The following is a 21478-nucleotide window of genomic DNA, read 5'->3' as shown; positions in this document are numbered from 1 at the left end:
TAGAGATGAAAGTTCTCTCTACTGACTGCTGAAGCCATCACCTCCCCCTTAAAAGCTTTCCACTGATTAGATTAAAGTTCTCTTGTTACGGAAGACGCTCCCCTTAGCGACTGCAGATGTAATCAGCCATAGATGCAATCAACCTACTGATGATTTAAGTCTGTAAAACATCCTTGCAGCAACAGAGAGCCCAGTGCTTGCTTGACCAGGCAACTGGGCACCATCACCTGGTCAAGCTGACACATGAACCCAACCATCACATCCTCACACTCATAGATCCTTCTGGTAAACCAGTGTAGACAAGGCTGATAAAGTGATGGTCAATTCACTGTGATGACATTTCAGTCCCAAAACCGCAAAACTGTGTTTTTTGTCAAAATGCATGTATTTGCCATTAAAGATTCCAGTGGTAGAAAAATCACATATGTGTGCATGAGTGTGTGTATTGTGCATGTCACATGTGTTAGCGTACAAGTGCATACTCGGGGGCTTGATTTTCCAAGTGGTTCTCTGGGCTCCATCCTGCCCACCCACAGTGCTGTCCATCCCCCAAAAGGACAAACAACAAAACCCAGAGCATCCACCACAACATTTCTATTTGCTACAGTATATTTACTTTTCTTCCATATACAAAAAAAAAAAAAAAAAAAAAAAAAAAGAGGAATCTTTTTTTTTAATTAAATTAAATTTGTTTCTAAACGGAAAGTAATTTTAGGTACAAAAAGAATACTAATATATTGGTGTGTTTCATTTTCTTAAAATTCTTAACTCTTCCCACTGTGGCCAAAACAATACCTTATTTCCTAGAGACCTGATTGGCGTGTTTGGTCCTGTCACTCAAGGATTTGCCTTAAAAGCAGAAGAGTTGAGTTCCCTATGGCTCGTTCCACGGCTGGGCAGCCCCCGAACCTCCAGCTGTGCCCCTACTGCTTGGGTGGCCTGGGTGGGTTGGCTCACTGACCTTCCTTCCCATCATTCTGTCACATAAAGAATGTTAGAGGCAGGGCAGGCAGGGCTGCTGTGCCTCTGTGTGTCTGTCTGTCTGTCTGTCTGTCTGTCTGTCTCATTCTCTTACTAAATGTGGCTCTGGCTTCCTTCCCAATGCAAGCATGAAGTATCTGTTGCAAAATCACCTGCCCTTCTTCTCTTTGTGCATTAGTGCAATAATAGAGTTTTGTGCAATTTGAGTAAATGATACTTAATGGGCCATTTCATCTGGAAAGAGGAATGAACTTTTTCCCTCAGCCCAGGGCAGGTCCTTGAGGAAGGAATTTGGGCAGCTCCAAGTAAGGAAAAGCTCTGCGCCAGGAGGGCTGTTGATTTCGGTCGCGTCTCTTGCCCTGCCTGGGCCTCGGTTTCCTTACCTGTGAAATGGGAATGCTGGGCCATGGGAGTGCTGGTGCCCAAGCTCCGAGAATATGAAGTCAATCATAGCCTTTGGTGAACTTCTGTTGCCGTCCTGGTTTTGCAGCCCGCAGTGATGGGGTGATGTTCACAGCCCCTGTGCTCTCTTCTGTCCCCAGTACAACGCAGACAAGGCCATCGTGGACAGTGGCACCACACTCCTGCGCCTGCCCCAGAAGGTGTTCAGCGCGGTGGTGGAGGCTGTGGCCCACGCGTCTCTGGTGAGTCCTCGTGACGCTGACCAGTCTCCAAGGACACCGGGTCACGGTCCCCTGGTGAGGCACCGCCCGTGTTCTAATCATCTCCGGCTGAGGATGCGGAAGGCTGGTGCTTGTGTTTTTAAACAGTGACTTGTTAAGTCTGGGATCTTAGTCTTTGACACTAATCTGCAAATAATTCCTTTATTTTAACCCCAGAGGTCTTGGATCTGAATGTGGAATCCTTTTTGGTGTTTCAAATAATAATTTAGTTGGTATAGTATTTTTTTATTTTATCTAAGAAAAAAGACATGATAATATAATTAGAATAAAGCAAATACCAAATCAAAAGTAAGTTTATGTCTTTAAATCAAAACAACCCCCAAACTGCACTCTTCTTTGGCCTTCATCCATGCTGTGCTGGATTCTTAGTTCTATGAAATATTGTGATTGTGTGAATTCTTAGTTCTATAAAAGATTGTGATTGTTTCACAGAAGAAAAAGATTGTTCAGCCAATCAAATAATGATCTTATGGCCTTTCTCAGAGGTCGAGAACAGCATGACCTTGGGGACCTAGATGACGGTAACCCCAGTGTGAACCCAACTTTCCCTCAGCTCAGGACAACGGGGTGGGGGGGGGGTGGCATTGGAAATTTCAAGCACAGCTTTGGGGGTCAGATGGACCTCTGGGAACCTCTGCATTCTCATCTGCTGGGTTTTGTGAGGGTTTGGGGTAAAATGGCCAGCATCTAGTAAGCATTTGGCAAAGAGAAGCTTCTATTTAATGTCTAAACCCCAGTGCATGAGGTAAATGTTGCTTTTGGCTTCCTGAGTATTTTCATAAGCAGTAATGTCCACTCAGCGCCATCCTTGCAAGGTCACCAAAAATAACTGTTCCTGCCCACAGCCTTTATCCTGATGCTAACATGGGGCTCATGTCCCACTGTTCCGTTGGATGGCCACACCCAACAAACCATTGATGGCAATAGTTCACAGCAGTTGCTTTGTTCCAGGCTCTAGCAGGGATACCAGATACCCAGAGAGCAAGGGAGGGCTTTGGGTTGTCCTGAACCCAAACTTCAAAAGTAAAAAGCTGCTGTGGATAGAACAGCAAGTAAATCAAAGGAACACAGGGGAGGGGGTGATAAAAAAAAAAGAACTGGAGGTCTCGTTGAACTGCAAGCTCTAGAGGCAGCAGCCCTACCTACTCTAACATCTGCTGAATCAGAAAGAACGGCAGGTGCATGCATTAGTGCCGTAAAGTTAGAACACTTGCTAAAAATCAGGCCACGCTACAAATAAGGAGCAGCGGGCTGATTTCTTAAAGAGTAAAAATGTCCTTGGCAACATCAGCCCATGTATCTTCACGTTCAGTAGTCTGAATTATGATTTTTTTTATGACTAGCCCAAGGATTCTTCTGTAATGCCAGCATGTGCATCAAACAAAGCCTTGATCCTTTTCAGAACCCTGGGTCCGCCGGCTGGGGGCTGCCCACCATGAGCACTCCTGAGCTCATTGCCACCTGCTTCAGCAGCTACTATGACTTTGTAAGAGAACCGGGAGGGAGTGAGAATGAGGTTACGAAATTTGTTTGCCTTGTCTAAAATTATCCTCTGACTTCAGTGCCTGCCTCAGGAAGGAGAACCAGGTTGTTTGTTTTGGGGCAGGGAAAGCCCAACAAAGGGTGTATTGTGTATCTGTCTTTAAGGGTTTGTTCTTGTTATCTACCAAGTTTATCTAAGCTCCCTATCTTGGGTTGGGTTTTCTTTTTAGTTACTGAAAGGGCTGCCTTCAGAGAATTAAGGACAATAAAAATGCTGGGTTCTGTCTGTGGGCGTGGGCTGCTCAGATGTGGTTTTAGAAAGGGATGATTTCTATGTCTGTATTTTGCAATCTCCTGAGGCTGGTGGGGAATTTGGGGCAGGGCAGTGCAGGGCACAGAGTCCTGGAGATCAGCCATGGCACCTGCGTGGCCCCACATGGCCCTGCCTGTCTCTGGGTCTCGCTTTCCTCATCTGCAAAGTCAAGAACAGGGTCACAACCCCTTTAAGATAACTTCTAACTTTAAAACTCTGCACCCTGAGCTCTGAAACAGTCCCCTAAGAACACACAGCTCAGCCCTTGGAGAAGGCCTTCCAGCCTCGTGGTTGAACGGCATATCTTGGGAGATGGACATTCTCACATCCAAACCCAAGTCCGACCACACGGGCGAGGACCTTCACCCTCTAAGCCTCTCATTTCCAACTCTGCAAATTGGCAACGGGGGTGGTGCCCTTACCGGACCCCCCCAAACCCTCGGGGCAGGTCCTATCACGTGAGCTCTAAGTGCCCCCGCCAAGGTGGCCGTTCCCACTCAACTTCTCTAAAAGCAAAAATAGATCAACACCTGCATTAGAAAGTTTGCAAATGAATCACAGACTTTGAGATGGATGAACAGACCCCAGGGCATTTTCTTCCTGCGTGTTTGGGTAGCACGCGGCACCGACGCGTATTTATTACATATGCTTTATGACACTGTTGTTTTTTCCATTCTCGTCTCGCTTGGCCTCGGCAGCATTGCACCCTTCTACCCTCTTCCTCTCCATTTTCCCTTGGCTTCCTCGACACCTTCTCGCCCGGGCTTTCCCGAGCAGCGTGTCCCTCTTTGTTGGAGTCTCCTCCTCTCCCCACCCCCTTTCCGAGCTATCGCTTCCACGGCCACATCATCCACCCTGTCCACATCAGTGGCCCTCTCTGTGTGTGTCTACACGGACCCATCCTCTGCACTTTACCAGACAACCAGCGACCGACAGAGAGCACCTGGGACCGACAGAGAGAGCCTGGAAGGTCTCTCACAAATGCAACAGGGTCCGCCACGCCCCTGCGTCAACAAGAAGCTAAACAATGGCACCCCCATCACCTCTACTTCTGCCCCCCCCACCTCCCTGTCCATCTACTACTAGCTCCGCCCCATCACCTCCTCTTCCAGCTCTGCCCCTCTTCACATTCTCTTCTAGCTCTGCCCCTGACACATATTCTTCTAGCTCTGCTGTGTGGCCTTGGACAAGTCACTTTCCCTCTCTGTGCTTTGGTTTCCTCCACACAGCCTGGAGGTGATTGTGCTCCCTCACTGATGGCGCGTCATGAGGAAGAATGGAATTGCTGCCTGTGTGGCACTGATAACTGATTTATCCTGGTGAGCGCTCTAGAGACAGGAACGATTTTGTGAGTTGTTGTTTTGCTGTCACCATTCCTTTTCCAGAGGACAGACGTCCCTGCCGCTCTGTCCAAATGAAGCGTGGTTGAGCTCTCGGCGTCTGGCGAGACGACTTGGAGAGCTGCAAGCTGTTTCCGGTTGACGTACCAGACTTGTCATTGTGTTTCACGTGCTCTTGTTTTGTCTAGATTCCAGAGTTCTCTGATGGCTTCTGGACTGGGTCTCAGCTGGCCTGCTGGACTAATTCTGAAACACCTTGGTCCTACTTTCCTAAAATCTCCATTTACCTGAGAGATGAGAATTCCAGCAGATCATTCCGCATCACCATCCTGCCTCAGGTATGAACTTAAACGGGTGATTTTCTCTTTTTGGCGTGATTGTGTGAGTAAAGCCTCTGAAGGCTACCACACCTGGGTTGGACATCCGTGCCACTGTGATGCTGATGAACGTTATAAGCATTTGTTATTGCTCGCATGTCTGGGTCAGCTGGGCAGGTCTGCTGGGCTCGGCTGCTCTCCCTGTTCATGTGTTGGGGGCCAGCTCTGTCTCCACTGAGGGCTAGGTGACCCGGATAGTGGCCAGTTCACTCGGTGGTGGCAGGGTTGCAAGAGAGAGGAAGGAAACACCAAGGGCTCCTGAGGTGTAGACTCGGAACCGGCCACCATCTCTTCCACACACCACCCAGACAAGCCCCCGGCCAGCCCGGATTCCCAGATGGAATCTCCATGGGAGAAGCTGTGAATCTGGTTGCAGATGGCGGGGCTACAAGGAAAGGTGGAGACTGGGGACATCACTGCAATCGGTTACCGCACCCTTGTAGATACGTTTGCTGTTTTGCTTGTAAATAAAGACCAGAACTGAATTGTCACAAATGAAGATGTTTTTTCTGTAATTCAAGTCGTCATTGTTGCCATCTTCATCTTAAACATTTAATTAGATATCCAGGTCTGTCTCCCTGAGTTAAGTTTTTCCTCTTTCCTTCCTCTCCACTCCCGTAACCCTCGCTCTAGTCTGGCCCTCACCTCACCTGTTACCTCTGGAGTGTTCTCGGGCATCCCAAGCCTCCACCTGCTCCTCTCTTTAAAGCTTTGCAGGTGAATGTTCCTCAGCCACGGCTTCCATCCCAGGCCCTGCTGCTGTGAGTGGTCTGCACGTCTCCATGATTTAGATCCCGAGGCCTCCAGCCCGGGACCCAGCTGGCTCTCCAGCCCGTGTCCTGCTGCTCCCTTGTCCCTGTGCTTGGTGGTCACTGTGCCCCAGTTTGTCCCCTTCTCTCCAGTCCCCTATCATCTGCTCCCACCATCCCCCACTGCCTGAAATGCCGTCTGTTACCCCCTCCATCTGCGTATCCCAAGTCTTCCCATCCTTTAAGGCCCAACTCAGACAACCCTGTTTTGAATTAGTTCAGGTGGATTTTAAATTTGGGTCTGGATGGAGGTCAGGTGCCCCAAAATGGGAAACCAAAGAAGGCCAGCATGTCAGAGAAGAAAGCTTGTTACGGGTCGCGGAGAGAGGAGTGCACGGGAAGTGCCCTCGGTTCGGGTGCCTTGCCCAGCAGGTGAGGAGCACACGCAGAGCAAGAGGGACGCCCGGGCTGGTGCCTTTATCATGGTCCAGGGATGGAGGTTAGCCGCTTTTCTGCAGGAATGCGGGATTGGCTAGTTTAAAGCAATTGTGCACAAAAAGGTAAACGGAGTGGAGGTCCGAGGGCAGTGGGGTGGGGTAAGGGGTGAGGGTGGATGGTGGCTGCAGACGCAGGTTTGGGCTTGGGGGGAATTTGTGCCCAAGGGCTAGAAAGCTGCTTATTAATAGCCAAAGGTCAGTGTTGAGGCGAGTGGCTCAGCCAAAGTGACATGGATGCCAAGGCAGCATACCAAAAATTCTGGTTGTTATCACTGTACATCCCTCAATGCCTGGCATCAATTACTTGGAGGATGGTTGCATTTTGGGTGGCCGGTATATTTACTGCCCGGGGCATAAAGCATTTGAGGATATTGGTTATTATAAAAATGCCAATAAATAGTGAAACCAAGAGCTGGAAGCCTTTGTGTAGCCCGGGGATAGCAAGGAAGAAATGTCAGGGGTTTTTAGGGTCTGAGGTATCTGTTGGAAAACCTTGGTTATGTTGTGAAACGTCTTAAAATCTTGAGCCATCTTTTTAAGCTGATTTTGACCTGCCTCAAATTATTAATGTACATGCAGCAGGAGATGCTTTTGATGGCACAGACACCCCCTTTTGTGGCCAAGAAGTTGGTTCTCCAAGGCTAGCTAGGCTAAGGAATCTATTTCTGGTTCTGTCAGCACTTATTAGCCTACCGCGGGATGGGAGGGGAGGCAGCGAAGAAGAGCAAACACACGTGGGCCTCCAGGGGCTGGAAGATTGTCCCTGCTGTGGGATATTGAAGATGCAACATTTAGTTTGCAGGTAGGAGATGGCAAAGCACAAGGCAGCTTTAAAATCATGGGGGGTGCCACTCATGGCCACAAGCATTGCCTGAGAAAGAGGGTACTTGGTTAGGCAGCCTCTCTTTTAGCCAGCTGGCCTCCTGACGTTTCCCCTTCCCATTTCTCAGTGCAGTGTCTGGGTTCATTAGGTGGCTGGAGCATAGGGGTGACTTGGGTTCATCCAGGTGACCTTCGGTGGTAGTCTTGGATGGCGTCGGCTCCGTCGGTGAACTGGTATGGGGCGGGGGGGGGCAATGTTGCCTGAGCTGGTGATTGCTGGGGGGCCCTCCCAAGTAGCAATCCATAAGGATGGGGAATTTTGTCATGGGCTTTTAAATTCCACTGGGCAGCTCTAGTCATGATATCTCTATTGGTTTCTATAAAACAGTTGTCATTACAGAGCTCCATGTCTTCCAGGGGGTCAACTAGAACACACCCAGCAAAGACTTTGGCTGTGTGTTCCTGTGCAGCCACCCACACTTCCCTATAAGGAGAGTATGTTTTGTCCATGCTTATTTGCCAGTTGGATGTTAATTCTTTGTAGGCTTTCTTTGCAACCCAAGCTCTTGTCCAGCAGGCTGGGGTAGATAGAGGACAGTGGGCCCTGCAGGTTTTATCTGATGATACTTGTAAGGCCATTGGTGCTGTATGAGTCTTGTTTAGGTGACACCTGGGTTGAGAATCATCCATGAATGGTACCAGTGGACACATTTGACATGTAGGGGGGTGTTCTGGTTTGCTGATGCTGCCATTTTGCAAAACACCAGAAATGGATTGGCTTTTACAACGAGGGTTTATTTGGTTACAAAGTTACAATCTTAAGGCCATAAAGTGTCCAAGGTAAGACATTGACAATTAGGTACCTTCACTGGAGGATGGCCAACGGCGTCCAGAAAATCTGTTAGCTGGGAAGGCACATGGCTAGCGTCCACTTGCTCCCAGGTTGTGTTTCAAGATGGTGTCCTCCAAAATGTTTCTCTTGAGGCATTTTGTCCTCTCTTGGCTGCAGCTCCTCTTCAAAATGTCACTCTCAGTTGCTCTGAGGTCCTTCTGTCTGTGAATTCCTTTATATGACTCCAGTGAGCCAATTAAAACCCACACTGAATGGGCGGGGCAATACCACCATGGAAATTATCCAATCAAACATTTCACTCACAATTGATTGAGTCACATCTCCATGGAAACACTCAAAGAATTCCAACCTAATCACACTGATACATCTGTCCCACAAGATTGCATCAAAGATCCTGGCTCTTTCTGGGGTCATAATATATATAAACCGGTAAAGCGGGATGCTTTGGTCCTCAGCCACACTCGGTGGCACGTTATGCACAGGGGGTTGAGGAGCAGTATTTCTGGGTACAGTTTGGGTTACCTGAAAATTGTTTGAGTATTCCTAGGCCTGCACGGTGAGGGCTTGTGAGTTGTAAATAGGCCTGCGGCCCCACAGTCAGCAAAAATACTAAAACCCAGAGTCCGGGAGAATGCTGACATTGTGCCCATCGGCGTGAACCGGCTGCTGGGCCTGCTACTTACATCGTGACAGCCAGACCTGGTGTCGTGACCCCTTGCCGAGAGATGGTGTAGTGCTTTCTCTGGGGGCTTGCTCTAGGCTGGTGCTTGCCAGCTGGATGCTTTGTATGGGGAATGGGCACTTAGGGCAGGAGAAAAGGAGGGCATTTTTTGTGTGACCGACATCCACTGGACATAGCTTCTCTTCCCTCTAAAGTAACCCAGCTCATTCCAGTGCTTGGCCCAGGAGCCATCATCTCCCCTTCCTGGCGGCCCTGGCAGTGATGGGAGGTGGTCCCATGTAATTAATTCAGCTGCAGGAGAAGAGTTTATGCCCCCTCCACCATGGAATGTGACCCGTCTGTGGGATCCAGTGTTTGGCTTTTGAAGACCAGTCACGGCCTTTAGTAACTGTCGATGCCAGTGATGGGCCTGGAGGCCGTCTCCTTCTGCATGCCCACTCACCAGGGCAGGGTAGCCTCTGAGTACGGAGGTGCCACGGGCCCGACTGCCAGTTGGTAGGGGAAACTTGGGGGTCCTAAGTGGGCAGTCTCTGAGGGACCTGCTGGATATGCTGTGAAGGAATAGAATTCCAGGTAGTTTATCGGCAGTGTCATCGAACAGCAACACCAATGTGGTGTGGAAGTGGGTGAGGCTGAGAGCTATTTCCAAACGGCCTTCCTTGCAGGAGAAAATTATTGTTTCCATTGGCCTGACCGCCCTGCCAGCCCTGTGGCCAGCACCCAAGAGCCAGTGAAGATTTGGAGATTGGGCAACTGGCAGCTGAGAGCATCCTTGAGGACTGTTTGGATCACTTCCAGCTCTACTAATTGTGCAGGCCCCAAACCGCCACCCTGGGGAAGCAGGGTGTTTGAGGCTGAGTCCTAAGCCCTGGCTCTCCAGCGAGCTGCACTGCATACAAAAGTAGCATTAGCATCGATGAAATTCCACCTCCTTTTCCAGGTCGGACACTGGGTCCCAAAAGGCTCCCCACTTGGCTAGTGGGAGGGGCAAAGTATATATATATATATTTGGTCTCTGGCACCCCGTCCACCAACACAGGGGTTGGTCCCTGGAAGTCCCCCAGCTCCTGCGGGGCCGAGCCTCTAACGCCCACATATTCCTTGCCCCAGCAGCCCCAGCACAGGGGTTGCCCATTTCCTGTTCTCAAAAGACTCCACGGAGCCAATGGGACCTTCAAATATTAGCCAAATTGTCTCAGACTAGTTGTTCCCATTCCAGGGCACTGAAAACCAAGGTTTCCCCTCTTGCCATGCTCGGGCTAGCCGTTTACAGCCCCCGGGAGGACTCCCGTTTGCAGGATCCACGTTTAGGGTAGGGAGTGTGGGTAACACCCAGTAGAGTCAACAGGCAGCAACGCGGAGCAGGGCGGGTGTGGGTTAGCAGCCTGTGGCCCCTTCCCAGGTAGTCTCAGCCATGTGGGAGAGCCAGTTAGTGAGCCCAGAGCAGCCGGAAGGCTTCGTGCCTCATTTCCAGTGGCCCCAACCAACAACCCTGCACAGTGCACTATTTGTCCAAACTGGTAGGGTTGGATTTTAAATTTGGGTCCGGGTGGAAGCCAGGTGTGATACAGTGGGAAACTGAGTCCAGTGTGCATGAGAAAAGACAGTGTGGTACTCACAGGTCCCAGGGTGGGGGGGTACCGGGGGTGAACAAGAAGCGTCCTCGGCTCGGGTGGCTCAGCCAGGGGGTGGGGGCACACACAGAGTGGGAGAGACCCCTGGGCTGGTGCCCTTACTGTGTCCAGGGGTGGAGGTTGGTAGATTTCCCCAGGGAGTCAAGGATGGGTTAGTTTAAAGCAAACAGGTGCAAAAAGAAGAAAGGACTAGGGGTCTGAGGGCGGCGGGGAGGGTGAGCTTATCCGGTGGGACCAGCTGTGGGATCAAGGTGAGGTGTGTGGATGGAATGGGTGGTGGCCACAGAGGCAGCTTTGGGCTCTGGGGGAGCTTCTGCCCTGGGCTGGAAAGCTGCCTTTTAAGGTCAAAGGTCAGTGTTGAGGTGGGTGGCTCTGCCCAAGTGAGATGGGTAAGGTGGGTGCCCAAGTGAGACAGCACACAAAGCTTTTGTTACTTATGAAAATCCCCTCTTTTGTGAAACGTTTGCTGAGCAGAACAAGCCATGTGTGAACCTGCCCTTTAAACTCATAATGTCTCTTTGCTAATCCACCCACCTAGCATGGAATCATATCTTTATGTTACATTTTATGTTGTTGCCTTTTTTTTATTTGACTTCTGTTTTTTTTTTTTTTTTAACTTTTATTTCTTCCTCAATTGAATCATTAATTCCTTGAAGAAGAGAACCAGGAACTTTAAAATCATCCTTCCTTCTTGCCACCCAACACTGCCACGTGGTAGAGGGGTGAGGGGACAGTGAGCATTTGTTGAACAGACGTGTGAACACGTCTCTGTTGTCGTTTGATGGATCAGGGATAATGGAGTTGGGGCTGGGAGCTTAGGGCAGGAAGAATAATTTCAGAAGAACAGAGTAAATGAGAATACTGCCTTTTCCCTATTTTCAACTTTATGCAAGGGAATGTGCACTCCAGACATGGAGAGATTTTGGAGAAAGGATTGAGAGCTTCAAAAGAAATACAGTTCAACAGGGAACACGTGTAGCTGCAAGCCGGGGCTTGACTTACAGTCCCACTGTTGTTCTTGACACACACTGTGACTTTCCGCAAATCACTTAGCCCTTTCTGGGTCTGTCTCTTTAACTGTAAAGGAGAAGCAATCATACTTGCCAAAGACATTTTCAAAAGACTGCAGTATCCATGGATGAATGGCACTGCATGGAGTGATGTTAGAATGATATGTTTTCAGCATCTTTAAAATAATGTGTCTTTATGATTAAATTTTGGTCAGTCTAATGGCGGAGCGTGAACATTATTTCATCAATGTGGTTTGTAACTACATTCGAAACCCAGCTTGAGGACAAAGGGACACTTGAACAGTTACTAGTAAATAAATGTCATGGGGTTGGTTGGCAGAGTCAGGGACTCATAAGCAGCAGGAGGGAAAAAACAGATATTCGGGGGGAAAATCTATTACATCTAGGACAAGCTTAGCCACCAGAGCTGAAGGTTCACCTGGGGATGTGCAACCTTTAGAGGACCAAGCCCTGGGTGAACTTGGGAATAGAACGAGGACCTGTTTGGGAGCATTCTGCTTCATTTGCATATCTCTGCATAAGAATATTCTTATCTATTCTTATCCACTTAAGAAGCTGTAGATATATCTTGGTTGGCTTTGACAGGTTCACATTTTTGGTTTTTGAAATCTGTTTTCCTCTCCGTTTTCTTGATTTCTCGCCCAGCATCACACCCCATTTTCCTTCTGCTGCCTTGCTGGAGAGGACTTTTATAGGGAGTTGCCCAGGGCCTCCCGCTGAGATCCCCAGGAGCTCCGTGCCTGTAGCACACCCCTCAGGAGCAGCCAGGAGCTCTCCCACCTCCTAGCCATGGGCTCTGCCTGCCAGGCCCCTCCCGGCATCCGGGACCGTCCGGGGGTCTCCTTGTCACCCAAGCTTTAAAACGAGACCCTTACGCAGGGCCATTGCACCAGCAGTGACAGAAGGGCAAACGATCTAGTGAGGAAAGAGTCAGGTCAAAGGCAGTTACCTTGAACTTTTGTCTCTCCCTGGTATTATTTTCCAAAAGCACATGGGCTGGATCATATTTGGCCTTTTAATGAAGCACCTTCAGACCCAGCCCATGGGCAAATCCCAATTATTTTTTCCTCCACATAACCCTGAAAATGTAAATATTTTCAATGTAGTATCACTTGTTTGTCTGTTTGTACTATTTTCATTTGAAGCAGTTTCTTCTGAAATCCAGCAATACTGGAGCTTCCCCAGAATGTTAGAAAATTTACAGCCTGAAATTTGATAGGAAGTCAACTGGACTGCTCACAGAAAAGACAGACTAAAAGATACCAATTCAGTCTGCAGCGAATTGGATAACTAATTGTTTGGGGCTTATTTTTAAATTGGTTCATTCAAAGGTGTGTTTTTGTTTGTGAACATGCCTGGGACCTATGGATGGACCGTAAATGGAAGTGGGACAGTGGCATCTAAGCGTGTCACCGATCTCTTCCTGGCTGAAGTTGATCCTGCTGACATGACAAGTTATCAAGTTTCCTTCAACAATGAGCAAGCTTAGAGCCACTCATTTCATTTAACAGGCATTTATCCAGGCTAGACTCTATGCCCAGCACTGTGCCAAGTGCCAAAGTAGAGTAGAAGATAGACTGGTCTCTTGCCTTGGAGCAGAGCTTACAGGACAATGATTGAATGATGACAGGGTTAGAACTGATGAAACAACTCCCTGAACACAGCAGCTGCTTGATGTCGGCTTGTTGATTATTCTGGGAACTGCCACAGCCCCGTCCTTGCTCACCTGTCCACCTTGAGCCCCCTCTCCCTCTCACCTTCCCCAGCACACGGCAGTGAGACTCATCTTCCTCGGGTGTCAGTTTGATCACATACCTTTTCTCCAACACAACTTCTGGTTTCCTTTTCTGTGAATTTTAAAATATGTCCTTGCACTCCCCAGTCCTAATGAGCAGCCCTCTGCGCTGCCATGATAATCTTCAGTTTGCCATCTATTTGGCATCCTCTGCTCCCACCCTCCTTTCAGGCTTCGCTGCTGCCTCCAAAATCACCAGCTCCCAAAGCCTCCAACCAGCGGCCCAGGACTCTGTGTGTGACGATGAATCTAGACTTTTTCCTCCAAGTCTTCCTGCCTGCCTTCACCTTTTAGGGGTAATCGCTAGTCCACAGAAAGGTCCTTTTTCTTACTCATTTTGTGCTTTCTTGCTTTTTTTCAGACATTTGGCATTTTGCCATATGAAGTCACTCTACACTCTAATTGCCTGCATTTGAACACTTTGCTATGAAAAAGCAAAGTGATCTTGACAGCTGGTATATTATTTTGCTCATGGATTATTTTGCTTTTTGACTTGTTTCCCTGCCAGGTTCTTGGCTTGGGGGCCCCAGGGGGTTTCTAATATTTATTTAGCACAGAATAGCACTCAGGAGAGTGCAAAGAGATTGTGAGACCTGCTCGTCCTGCACATCAGAACTTCTCTCTTGCTGCCTCTTCTCTCTTATCATTGCTGTGCTTTCCTCTTTAACTGAGGACATCCCACTGCCTCGGTCAGGGTGCCTCCTGGTAAAGTCCTCTTGGGTAGACGATGATGGGAGAGCTGGCACCTTGGCCATCAGCAGGAGTCATGAGGGAAAAGGACGGTCCCGGCTTGGACCAGGATGATAGTGAGGGGGTGGGCAGAAGTGAGGGCATGCAGACTCGAATGTGAAGGAAGACCCGGTGGGTTCTGGTTGTGGTTTCACGTTGGGTAAGAAGCAAAGGGGACTGCCGGGTTTGGTCCAGCACTTGAGGACCTGCATAACGGAGTCCATCGTGGATTTACCAAGATGGAGAACCTTCAGAGAAGAGCAGGCTTGGGGAGTGTCCAGAGTTCAGTTTTTAAAACATTACGTTTGAGACACCAATTGAGAGGAGAGTAGGTAGGTGGATATAAAAGTATGGCAGTGGTGCCACGGGTCTGGGCTGGAGATAAAAATTTTCAAGTCTCAGCTTCGGGGGTATAGTTAAAGCCATGGGATTGGATGGATCATGGTGTCCCCCAAAAAGATGTCTTCGAGTCCTAACCCCCAGTCCCATGAACGCGATCCTATTTGGAAATACAGACTTTGAAGATGTGCCAAGTTGAGATGAGGCCGAATTGGACTGGGGTGGGACCTAATCCAGCATGCCACTGTCCTTCTAAGGAGAAGAAACATGGACACTGTCTTTAGGAGACGGCCTCGTGATGGAGGCAGAGCTCGAATCATGCTGCCACAAGCCAGAGAACACCATGGACGGCCACCAACCAGACGCCGGGAGAGAGACCTGGAACGGAGCTCACCTTTAAGAGGAGCGGGCACTGCTGACTCCTTGGCTTTGGACCTGGGCCCTTGTGAGACAATAAATCCCTGTGGTTTAAAGGAGGTCCATCTGTGGGGTTGTTACAGCATCCTGTGCAAGACCTGGGAGTGAAGGTAGAGAAGAGGCCAGGGCCTGGCATGTTCTAATGCTCACGGGTGAGGAAGGCGAAGCAAACCCAATGCAGATGTCCAGAAAGGAGCTCCCTCTCTTAGAGGCCAAGTGAAGAGAGTTTCCAGGAGGAGGAGCAATCAACATTACCAATAGGAGGTGACTGTTGGAGCACTTAGCATGCTTTGGAGCACTTGGCGTGCGTTGGAGCACTTAGCATGCCATATTTACTTCCCTGCCGCTTCCATAGACAAGAAGCTTCTAGAGGGCAGGGGCAGCTTCTTATTCATTATACTTCTAGCACTGGGGACAATATCTGGGCCATATTAAATGTTCAGTAAACAACTGCTAGATGGATGAATGGACGGGCAGATGGATGGACATCTTCCATATTGTGTACCTGTGTACCTGTTTATAGTTACAAGTGGTGTGTACATGTTGTCATGTTTCTGCTTTTTCAGTGATGTTTGTTGCCATGCTGTGGTCTTCTCAACTTCTGGATGCAGGAGCAATATCCTTTCTTTCCCTGCTCTCCAACGCACTTTGGAGGGTTCTAAACTCATTTGTGATCTCAACAATCTTGTGATGTTGCCTGATCCATGCTTCTTCTTTCTTTGCCCTTTCTTTTTAAATACACAGCTTTATATTCAGCCCATGATGGGGGCTGGCCTGGGTTATGAATGCTACCGATTTGGCATCTCGCCGTCTGCAAATGCGCTGGTGATCGGTGCTACGGTGATGGAGGGCTTCTACGTCGTCTTTGACAGAGCTCGGAAGAGGGTGGGCTTTGCAGCGAGCCCCTGTGCAGGTAAGCAATCCTTGCATTGTGTGGGAAGCCCTAAAAGAGGACTTTATAAACAGTACATTTTCTAACTCAGAAGTAATTCTGGGTGACAAGTGAACTGCCATTGAATTGTCACTCATGGCCATCATCATTGATCAAGCTATGTGTATTATTACCTCAAAGAAATCCTCATTATGAAATAAGAAGTAAATGCCTATCACTGCTTGTTTTTGAAGTCCTTAAATAATGAATCCATTTTCTCCGTTGAATTCTCTTAAAAGATTGGTGTGAGGGTGACACTGCAGTGTGTTCTCTGAAATCTAGCTTGAGGATTGGACAGGTCTTCAGGAAACCAGGAGAGCTCAGTACAGCTGATAGGATGGTGAAATGCCGTTGGCTTGGAAACTTCTTCAGATTTAAGTTGACTGAAAAAGGAGAGTGTCATCCAGCACGTGGTATAAATAGGAGGATTCAGTACTCCTGATGAATAGTCCCAGATAGCAAGGAAGAGCAAATCACAGAAGTGGGCTTGAGATTGAATTTGCTGAGGACAGAGTGGAAGAAGGCTGAGCATTAGGAAAGTGGGCAAGGAAAGCTGTAACATTTCAAAGTAGGATTTCAAAGGGCGGAAATAACTTTGTTTCATGGATTCAGAGTCAGTTACAGAATGAAGTCCAAAAAGTTGCATTGGTAGCATGCTAAAGGAGAACAAAGTTAAGCCAATGTGAGGTAGGAAAAACAACAGGACCCTGTAGTTGAAGGAAAAGAAGTGTGAATTTGGTGGAAGGAAAACCTTAAGCATTCGATATAGTTGTAGGGCAGGCAGGCTGAGCTGGTCCTCGTGATTTCCTCAGCTCTGAGCAGACCCTGATCTAAAACCAACAGAACAGTTTAGAGGAGAGCCACAGAGATGAGGGCCAAATGACCACGGGTAATTTATTCCGGGAAGGAGAGATTTTGTTCCTATTTTTTAATTCCTCAATCACAGTCTTGAAATGGGAATCCTGGTAAACAAAGCAGGTAAAGTAATGCTTCATATTTTTGTTTCAACACACAGCCATTCCTGAAAAGTCAAGTGACAGTTTGGAGAACGCTAGAATAGAAGCATCAAAAGGAAAAACTATATCTGGAATCCATGGCCAACTCATACTGTGCATAAATAAAGTCCCTGTCCTAGAGTATATATTTGACACGTTGCAATGTGGGTTCTTAAATATCAATGCAGACTGGTTTGACCTGATATTATTGAACAGGCATGGAATGTGAGGCTTGTCATTTTTTATCTTGGTCATGAGTCGACGCTTACCTTTTGGTGGTGCATTGGCTCTGCCAGGCCACGTGGCTGCCAATGAAGGAGACCTTTGTCTGCAGCGTTAGCTGCGACCGTGCTGCCTGAAACACTACTGTGTTTCCCAACAGTGAATATTTTACTTTTTTTTAACCCAGAACCTCGAAGAACTAAAGCAGTTTTGCCCATGATTTCTGTCTCTCGTTAAATACATTAAAGTAGAGGCTACTATGGCAACAGCGTGTCTCCATCCACGTACTCCTGCAGAAAGCGCAATTACCATATGTGGCTAAGTGAATTGCTGTTGCAAATAGTTTCATGTTAAGCGTTTCTAAGCAGGGTGGCACTTTTTACTTCATTTCATCATGAATTCCTTATAAGTTTTTTGTTAAGATTTTTTTCAAATATATTTAAGATTTTGGTACTTAAACATTTGATTTTGCCAGCTGTGGGAATAAAGGCTGATGAATGTCCCTTCTCTGGGGCAAATTGTTTAGCCATTAAAGTAATTACCACCCTCTCAAGGCTGCAATTAAAGGAGCCAGACAGTGCTCACAGCTCATAACCAATGGACTATATACATGTCTTATTTTACTTGGAAAGTGTTGATTTTTTAATGCAATTTTATCGAGCTATATCCACACACCATAGAAACCATATGAAGTATATAATCACAGGCTCATCACAGTTGTGCATACATCCCCATGATCAGTTTTAGAACATTTTCATTACTTCAGAAAATAAATAAAAAGAAAAAAGAAAACTCAAATCCGTCCGTATCCCTTATCCCCCGCTACTATTGACCCATAGCACTATTGTGGTACATTTGTTACTGTTGATGAAAGAGTATTAAAATATTACTGTGATCTATAGTCCATAGTTTGGAATAGGTACATTTTCTCCCCTATACCCCTCTATTATTAACTCCTTGTAATAGTGTCATACATTTACTCTAGTTCATGAAAGAACTTTTATATTTGTACAGTTAATCGTGGACATTGTCCACCACAAGAGTCATTGTATTATACCTTCCCTTGTTTTAACCTCCAGCTTTCCTTCTGGTGACTTACATGACTCTGAATTTCCCTTTCCACCACATTCACTCACAGTTCAGCACTAACAGTCTTCTCACAACAACGTGCTACTGTCGCCTCTGTCCATTTCTGAGCGTTTAATTTCAACCTAGTTAAACATTCTGCACACATTAAGCAACCACTCCCCATTCTTTAGCCTCTTTCTATATCCTGGTTAAAAAAAAAGTGTTGATTTTTAATTACAAAATATTTTTAATGTTTTGAAAGTTACAGACCATCTTATACAGTTGATCTGCATCCTTTGCAGATTCTGTATTTGCAGATTTACCTTCTCGCTAAAATTTATTTGTGACCCCAAAATCAGTTCTCACGCCCTTCTGTGGTCATCACAGACATGCAAATAGTGGTGAAGAATTTGAGTTGCCCGACGTGCCCGTTCCCAGCTAAGTTTGGGCCAGGCGATGCTCTGTCTTCTTGTTTCAGCTCTCAGGCTGTAAACAAGTGTCCTTTTTCAGTCTGTTTGATGCCATATTTTTTGCATTTTTTTGTGCTTTTCCTTGGTGGTTTTGCTGCTTAAAATGGCCCCTGAGTGTAGTGCAGAAGTGCTGCCTGGGGTTCTGGAGCACAGGAAGCCTGGGATGTGCCTCGCGGAGCAACTGCCCGAGTTAGATCAGCTTCGTTCAGACGTGAGGTATCGTGCGGTTGGCCGTGAGTCCAGTGTTGGTGAAGCAACAATATGTATTAAATAAGGTGTCTTTAAACAGAAACACAATCGATAAAAATGTTGTGACCAGTGGCTTGCAGGAACCTAACCCTGTATATCCCCCAGAAATAACAGTTCAGGATTCACGATTTCAGCATTGGCTGAATTTATGGAACATAAGTACTGCAAATAACAAGAATCAGCACATACACATGTGCACACGTGTAGAACATCCAGATTTAGCAAACTAGCATTTTGTCATATTTCCTTCAACAATTTGTCCTAGAAATTAAAAAAAGAACAAATTTTGCTCAAGCCCCACCCCACCCTCTTCCCCATAGTTGCCTTTTTAATGAAATTGCGGTATATTCATCACATAATTATTACTATACATTTATAATTTTGCAACATAGGTATAAATACTTTGTATTATCTGTTCATTGCTGTGTAACAACTCACCCACAGACTTCCTGGCTGTTTATTCTCTCATACATGGTTCCTGGGGATTAGGAATCGAGGGGCAGCTTAGCAAGGTGGTTCTGGCCCAGGATCTCTCTCGAGGCCACAGTCAGCCAAAGTCTAGGGGATCTGCTTCCGAGCTCGCTCATGTGGTTGGTGGTGGAGCTCTCCATTCTTGCCACATGGACCCCCTCACAGGGCTCCTCGAGTCAGGGCACCTGGTCTCCCCCAGAGAGAGTGATGCAAGAGAGAGAGAGAGAGTGCAACAGAGCCCCCAAGGCAGAAGCTGCAGTCTTTTTATAACCTAATCTTGGAAATGATATGCTGGCACTTCTGCCCTATTCTGCTGATCACACAGACCCAGCTGATACAATGTGGGAGGGGAATAACAGCAGGCAAGGGTCACTGGGTGCATCTTAGAAGCTACCTACCATACCCTTATAAATACGTTCTGCTAACACATGTGCATGCTCTGGTGCTGGAGGTATCCTTTGGCAACTTGCTTTGATTGCTCAATGTTATATTTTCTAGATTTTTCCATATTGATCTGAATATTAGGTCACCCATTTGGACTGCTGTATAGTCTCCCATTGTATGAGTATACCCAGATTATCTACCCAATCTCAATGAATATTTGGGTCATTTCTAATATTTTGCACTTTTAAATGGTACTACAGTGAACAGGAATGAGATCTTCTACAAGTGGAATTTCTGGGTGATTTGGTATGCCGTCTTCGGTATTATTGGTTACACTTGAATTTGTCTCCAAAGTAACTGGATCACCAGCATTGTGTAAAACTTTACATTCGCTTCAAGTATTATATTTGTTCAATTTTTTGCCAATCTGTGCAGATAAAATAGTCTCACCTTTTAATTGATTAAATGTAACTTTTGATATGTTTATTGGCTGTTTGAGCTTTCTCCCTGAGAGTGATTCTCTTAACAGCTTGTGCACATTTTCTACTTGTCTTTTTAAATTGGTGTACATGAGTTCCTTATATTTCTGAGACATTACTTTTGCTGGGTTAAAAGCATGACAACTAGCTTCTCCTAATCTCTCTGGCTTTCCTTTTTACTAGTTTTTGGTGAATTTTATTTACTTTTTTTTAAATTTAATAAAATCAAATTTATCAATCATTTTTTTATGGCTCATAATTTTTGTGTCTTATTTAAGGAATTCTTCCTTAATCTAGGAAGATATAGCTTTTTCTTCAAATGATTCTACATTTTTTTTTCTTACTTTCTTCTAAAATGTGAAGTAGGGGTCTAATATTTTATGTGGAGATACAATTTTCTCAGTATCATTTATTGAATATACAGCATTTACTCCTCTGATTTTTTCCTAACATTTTATGAAAAAATTTAATCTGCAGAAAAGATTGAAAATAATATAATGGTGTTCCATATACCAACCACCTACATTTAACAGTTATTAATATTTTGCTATACATCAATGTGTGTGTGTGTAGTTTTTGCTGAACTATTTGAAAATAAATTGCAGATATGAGGACATTTCACCCATAAATATTTCATCATGCACCTCTAAAAATTAGGTCATTCTTCTACGTAACCTCAATACCACTATCATTCCTGAAAAAATAAGTTACTTAATAGCATGTAATTTCTAGGCCGTTTTCAAATTTCCCCTCAAAATATTTTCTTTAACTGTTTTTTGTTTGTTTGTTTGTTTGTTTTCAAGGCCAATTGTTATATAGAATGCATCTTAGTTGGATCTGAGTATTTCCTAATGATGTTACTTAAGTTGTTCCTCTAATCTCATATTTCCTATAAATTGGAATTTTGAAAATTGATCTTCTAGCCAACCACTTTGCTGAATTCTCATATTTTAATAGTTTTAGAATCAGTCGATAAGATTTAGGTTAAACATTTTGTGTAAGGTACACACTGAATTTTAATATCATCTCTGTCCTTTGCCAAGTCCCGTACATACTAAGGCTATTTCTGAGCTTTCTTTCTGCCCCATTGCTCTATTTCCTATCCCTGGGCCACATCAAATGGTTTTAATTTCTATAGTTGAAATAGAACTTGATACTTAGAAGGAGTTTGATCTTATTTTTCTTTAAAATTGCCCTGGCTGGTTTTATTCAGCTTGTCGGTACTCCTAAAGAACCCCGTTTGGATTTTGATTGGCTTTGCATTTAATTTATAGATTAAGTTGAGAAGAAACCAAATCTTCACTAGATTGAGTTTTTCCCCATGAATGTGCTAAATCTCTTCCTTTGCTTAGGTCTTCTTTTCTGTCCCACAATCACGTTTTGTAGTTTTCTCCCCAAAGGTCTGACACATAGATGTGACTCCATATCCTTTAGTTCTTGCTGTAATATTAATGGGATTATTTTATATTGCATTTTTTGATGGGT

At 46.1% G+C, this 21478-nt stretch overlaps 1 protein-coding gene across 1 annotated transcript in view; it reads left to right on the top strand.

Moving 5' to 3' along the window:
* Window positions 1–21478, top strand: part of BACE2 (beta-secretase 2) — a 105233-nt gene that overhangs the window by 71902 nt on the left and 11853 nt on the right. Inside the window, exons 6-8 of the mRNA XM_037831451.1 lie at window positions 1524–1625; window positions 4988–5137; window positions 15469–15637. Of these exons, the coding sequence (XP_037687379.1) occupies window positions 1524–1625; window positions 4988–5137; window positions 15469–15637 (421 nt within the window). The remainder of the gene's footprint in view (window positions 1–1523; window positions 1626–4987; window positions 5138–15468; window positions 15638–21478) is intronic.

This window comes from Choloepus didactylus, chromosome 1 (genome assembly GCF_015220235.1).
Source record: "Choloepus didactylus isolate mChoDid1 chromosome 1, mChoDid1.pri, whole genome shotgun sequence".
Classification (NCBI taxonomy): Eukaryota; Metazoa; Chordata; class Mammalia; order Pilosa; family Megalonychidae; genus Choloepus; species Choloepus didactylus.
This window is presented reverse-complemented; position numbering and strand designations above follow the sequence as displayed.